Source organism: Pteropus vampyrus, unplaced genomic scaffold (assembly GCF_000151845.1).
Source record: "Pteropus vampyrus isolate Shadow unplaced genomic scaffold, Pvam_2.0 Scaffold53, whole genome shotgun sequence".
Classification (NCBI taxonomy): domain Eukaryota; kingdom Metazoa; phylum Chordata; class Mammalia; order Chiroptera; family Pteropodidae; genus Pteropus; species Pteropus vampyrus.
In genome coordinates, this window is record NW_011888834.1 from 82,181 (window position 1) to 88,489 (window position 6,309).

A 6,309-nucleotide genomic window follows, 5' to 3' on the forward strand; every position below is an offset into this window, starting at 1 on the left:
GTATGGGGCAATAACTAAAGAAAAGGTATATACAGAGGACATCTTTATCTCCATTACTGGAAAATATTCAATACCTTATTCAAACTTTTATAATAACCTATAACAATAGATACATGATTACTTGCTATGAGATAAAAAGATGTTATTTTTTAATGTTCTTATTCCATGTTAAGATTAATGTTCGTCTGTAACATTTGAAAAAAAATTACTTTAAAAGTAGGTTAATAAAAAGTATAGGAAAAGACAGATTTTTTAGAAGGTAAGTATTGTATGAATGCAAACAATTATTATCATTAAAATTTAGCATTTATCTGCCTAAAGAAATCAAATTACTTTTACTTTGCTAAAATTGTAGGCATGCGGTAAAAATTTTAATTTCATTTCTGTCCTTCAACATTTTTTTCTTTATTGTGCTATTATTGTGCCAAATTTTGAAAATGCTCTAGTAACACTTGCCATGTTGATAATTTAACACTCTCTCTTTCTCATTCTCTCTCTCAGAGGCTTTAAATCCCCCAATATCAGGTTCTGAGAGAGAGAGGGAAGGAGGGAAGGTAAAAAGGAGAGAGAGAGAGAGAGAGAGAGAGAGAAGGAGAAGGAGGAGGAGCAGGACGAGGAGGAAGAGTAGGAGGAGGAGCAGCAGCCCAAGACAAAGCTGAAGTGTGGTTTTTTAAAGTACAGATATAATTAAAAAAAAAAAAAATGAAGTCTAGGAAGACACCGTCAGCGTGGTATGTCAGCAAAACAAGTGGAGTACAGATCTCCATTAATTCTCTCCTCCATAAGGGCAGTAAGAAAACTCAAAAAATACACCAGCTTTTTCAGAATCCTGGCAATTAACCAGAGACTTGCAGTAATACATGAAGTAGTTTGATCAAGTTATTTAAAATGTATGGTAGAGGAAAATTTTAGTTATTGAAAAGGTAATGGGTGTTTTCTTTTCATGATGATGATGATGATGATGATGATGATGATGACATTAAAAAAACTTTCCAGAGATCACAATGGGCAGAGAGTTCAGCTGACAAGTAACACAGAGATAAAGTGTCAGAAAGTAATATGGAACCAACAGAACAGGAAGAGGAGAAGCTTCTGTTTAGGGAGAAAGCAAAAAAGACAGAGTAGGAATCATTGGGAAGGTAAGTGACTTAGAATGTCCAGAACTAGATCGAACCTCTAGAATAGTTAATAAGTGCTGTTAGTTGTGATACAATGCTTTCAGAAATCTCATTCTCACATTATCACTGATACTGAATTTTAAAATTGTGCCTACAAAATCACCAAATATATATATATGTGTTGTCAACAATTTAATGGTGATAGCTCTAAGCTCCATTTTTACCACTTATTAGAAAAGCTAGCAGGAAGAATTTAATAACTTGATACTGCTGAGAGCAGGTAGGTGGTGACCACAAAGGTTCAGGGTTTGGCAATGTTCTGAGTTGAGTGACAGAGCTGAGAGGATGTGATGATTGACAATCTGCAGGAAGTAACATCAGTTTGAATATATCAGTTTTAAACACATGTGTGCTCAGAATGTCTGCTTTATTTCCCTAAGTGAAGCTTTGATATTTGCATGCAGGCCTACGCCTTCTGTGGACCAACTTAGATAAACTGAGTGCCAGTTACACTTATGAGTTTCCAGGATGCACAGATGCATAAAAAGGAAAATGTATGAATGAAAAAATACAGTAGCGCTTTACCTTTCACGAACACAGTTTTCCATCGTATAATATCCAGGTGCACAGACCACTTTTACAGTAACTTCTCAATCTTGATGCACAAATTTAAGATCTGAACAGGATGTACTGTAGAGGAATGGCAAAGCGAAAGCAGAATGAACTTAACTGGGTCTGTTACTAATATAGGAGACACTCTAAGAAGGAAAGAATGTGATTGTTTAATCGATCAGACAGTTTTATTACTGTTTTAAAAATTCACAGAAACTAAAGGTGACGTTTTTCCTTCAATAAAAGCATAAGAATTGTATTTCACAGCTGAACTTTCATATTTTCTTATGCCTGAATCACTAAGGATACTTTTAGCTAAAAATTGCAATGAGAAATGAAGTTTGGGCTGAAAACTTAGAAAACCTTATAAATACTGACTGTAAATCTATAAATACCTATCTGTCATTATGATCACATTCACTGTATAGTATGTAAAGATTTTCTTTTCGTTTTCAAGGTCTTTTTTTAGCTTAACATAGTAATTTTATATTTGTAGGCAACAATTGTTAGGAGGCTTTTTTGGTAAAATCTGTATATTTTTTTCTCATTTGTAGTTTGGTTGCAACAAAGGAAACAGATAGTGCAAGATCTCGAAGTGCTCCAATGTCACCTTCTGACTTTCTGGATAAATTAATGGGGAGGACATCGGGGTATGATGCAAGAATCAGACCTAATTTTAAAGGTATTTCTTCTGCTTACTACTATATATAGAAATGTGTTTTGAATATGATTAAACAAGGTACATTTTAAAATTGATTCCACCAAAAATTCTTATGGTTATTTCCAATAACCTTCAGAGTACTATGTATTAAGACAAAATATTTTTAAAAGAAGAAATTTGTTCTTATGTTAATAGCTATCCTAATTTGTCTTCTTTGGATCAATACTGTTTTATTTTCCTTCTCTAATTATTTATAATATGTACTATCATGACAATTCATTTTAGGAAATTATATATTATATATAACTTTAATACATACATTCTTACTTACTGGAATGGAATATTCTCACTAACTGGAATGGAAATTTCTATACAGCCATCAATAAACCTTCCCCTATTTTAAATCTCCCCACATCAGGACTCTATATTGTGGAGAATCAAACAGTTGTTGAATTTACGTCCTGGGGAAGGGTCTGGATAATCCGCAGCCACTGATAATGTTTAAGAAATTATTCCACCTACCAAATGTTTTACCTAAATTTGTAGGAAAAAATGTAATTGTCAGTTTGGGCACTCTTTTTTCTGTTTAGTACAGTGATAAAGAACACATTTATACAAGTTATATGTGGATTATCCAGAACTACAATATGTCCTATAATTTAATCTATGGCAAAAGATTAGAAAACTTCTTCCATGCTCTTCTTTATTTACTATCTCTTGAATATTATCCTATTTAATAAAAAATAATCTAAGTTATAAGAATACACATCTTTCCCATGGCATTCAGCTAAGCTATTTTTATTTCTAAAGATGAAAAGAAAACCAATGTATTTTACAATAATCCTTTTATTCCCTGAATTTGTTTTTATGAGATTAAAAAAAAAGAATTACTTAGCATTGGCATAAAAATTACTCAGAGAGGTAAATACTGAGAATGGGTAGCAGGAGAAAAATAAAGGAGTAAAATTCACTGATAATTTATGAGTAGAAATTATAAATTCCTTCAATTTAAAAACGAGTTTAACATTTAAATTGTGGATTGTATTTCTTGATTCGTTTTTAAGGATTTTGAACATAAGTATTTTCAACTGCACAGGAGGAAAACACTGAATGCAAGCTGCGAGAAAATAGTACAGTTTAAGGAGTGGCATATACAAATGAAAATGAAAAATTTCAGCATTACAAGCATCTTTTACAACTTGAGGGAAAGTAGTAGCCTCTTATGGACGTTTGTCTTTAATACAATTATCTCTTATGCTGGCATTGTATTATTCCTCAAAACAATTTTCTTTCTCTTAAAAAAAAAACAACCCAGTGTCTTCCATCATCTGAGGCTAACACACCCCACTCATACCCTTTGCTCTTGTTCTTTCTCTACAGATTTAAGGATAATAATTCAGATTTGTCATCTGAATCACTCTTTGATGTTATATGGCGTCGTCTGTATACTTTTGGAATGTTTAGGACCATTTAATTGTTTCATGCTTTGGTCTCTTCATAGACCTCTTTATCCTGAACCATTTTCCTCGAGTGTGAAGTCCTAGGGGTTGTGTCACAGGCTGCAAGGCAGGTGCTATTTTGTTGGTTTAGCTGTTTGATTTATTTACGACAATGGTAAAAATCATGTATCTGAACTTGGCAAACCTTAAATTGTCTAAATATTAGTGATGAAAAGTGGCAGTTCCTTGCCTGGGCAGTCCTTCTGCACAGCTCCACTTCTTTGAGGCGAACACTCCGAAAGTAAAATTAGTTACTTCTGAGGAAACCTGATTGCTCTCTGGGCCTTTTACAAAGAAGGCGAGAGATTTCTTTGTGCTAACTAGACCACCGACTTACGTCCTCCGTTCTTGCTTTCCACTTCTTTTTTCCTTTTCTGCCCAGGGATTTCTCTTTTCTTCCTGCAGGAACAATTAGGTTTCTTCATCTTGTTCATTTTCTTTAAGTCGCCAGTTTTCTTATAGATGAGAGAAACACTCTGTAGTTCAGAAAGGATTAATCTGATTTTCCCGGGTGCTGATACAGGTTTAGTCCATGTGTGTGTGTGTGTTTATAGAGAGAGGTAGTTTTCTGCTATTTCTCTCTGGAAAAAGAAAATCTGACAGAGACATCAGTGTCCTGGCCAGAACACTTAGGTGAGAACTGAGTATTGACCAGACTTTGGTCTGGGGTCCGCCAGATGCAAAAACAGAGATACCTTAGAAGTACTGTTAGGAACCTTGTTTTCAGTAATCAAAAAAGTTATTTCTCCTGCTGTTTTTTTTTTTTTTTTAACTTTTTGGAAACAGAAGATGAATAAAGTTCTTGGGGTCTAATGCACAGCATGGTGACTATAGTTAACAATATTGTATCATATACTTGAAAGTTGCTAAGATGGTGGTTTAAATGTTCTCACCACAAAAAAAGAAATAGTAATTATATGACGCAATGGAGGTGTTAGCTAATGCTATGGTGCCGATCATATGGCAATATGTGAGTTTGTCAAATAAACACATTGCATACCTTAAACTCACATCATGTTGTATGTTAATTATATCTCAATAAAGCTGGAAAAGAAGACAATTAAAAAGTCATCACTGACTAAGAGAATCATATTATTTCCAATCACCTTAATACACTATGTTTGCAAAACTAAAAAAAAAAAAAAGTGATTTCCATTCCTTCAAAAACTCTACGGGGATAAACCACAGCCTGCCCCTGCTCTACAGGGATATGGATGAGAAGCAGGGAGCTTTCTGAGACAGGTACCCGTGGTCTCACCCCACTGGCCCCTTCCAACTCCCTACCTCCTTCCCTATAGGTGACCCTAAGCTTTTTGCCTCCCCGGGTCATTCTTAGCAGATTAGCTCACCTCTCCATGTCTTAACCTGTATTTATTTTAGGCTTTGCTCTGTTTTCTTCTGCCTTTTGTATTCTATCATTAAACTAATTATGATTTTCCTCCTATTCTCTTTGGTGTGATATGCTTAGTCTCATTTTTATTGGGTAATATACTTTTTATATTCTCAGAGAGAAAGAAAACTGTTCAATCGCCCTCTTGAAATAGAAGTTTTCAGGAGTCATCTGAAACTAGACGCTAGTTTAACAGATAAAAATTAATTGAATAGCAAATAAAAGTACATCTATAGAAAATAAGATATTATTTCACTAAATGATTTTACCAGCTTCCTTTAGATTTTATTTCTCCCCTTTGACATCGTTTGGGCCCTCAGTTGGTCTTTGAGTCTAATTTGGATCCAAGCAGAAATACACTCAGAAATCACCTAATTCTGTTTTCCTCCCAGATATCGAGTGGATTTTTGTTAAGTTTTCTTTTTCATTATATCTCCCATGGCCACTCTCTTTATCTAGAAATGACATTGTTTGCCGTCACAGTGTCTTTGTGGTGTTCTGTCTTTTCTTCTGTAATAGTTCTCTGCATTAATCCCTTTCTCTCACATCACAGATCCAGTTTTCAAGCAGTCATTTCTGTAGTAACACATTCTATCCCCGGAATGGCACATGTGCCTAATACTCATTTCCTGCTCATATTTTTTTTTTCAGGAAAAATGTTAGCATTTTCTTTATCCATTTTTAACTATTCCTATCCATCCAGACACTGTTGTTCTCAAATAAAATTCACAATTATTTTTTTTTAAAGGTATATTTTCTACTTGCATTTTTACATAATACAAGGTCATTTTAACAAGAACAATCTCTTTAATACTAGGCCTTTCTAAAATTGTTGATGCTCATTTAAAATGTTCACAGATTTAGATTCTGTTTTCTATATTTTTAGGTTTTATTTGATTTTTATTTTATATTCTTTCTGTAGTAATTTTTTTTTAATTTTAAAATAATTTCAGACTAACAGATTTGCAAGTAGAGGACTTAACTATGTTTTTTTCTAAACTACTTGAAAGTAAGTTGTTGACTTGATGC

General features: G+C 33.7%; 1 protein-coding gene across 2 annotated transcripts in view; it reads left to right on the plus strand.

Annotated features, from left to right (window-relative positions):
- The window catches only part of GLRA3 (glycine receptor alpha 3), a 133,544-nt gene that overhangs the window by 23,124 nt on the left and 104,111 nt on the right, over positions 1–6,309 (plus strand). For both annotated transcript variants that reach the window (XM_011360250.1, XM_011360251.1), the window contains exon 2: positions 2,285–2,412. In XM_011360250.1, the coding sequence (XP_011358552.1) occupies positions 2,285–2,412 (128 nt within the window). The remainder of the gene's footprint in view (positions 1–2,284; positions 2,413–6,309) is intronic.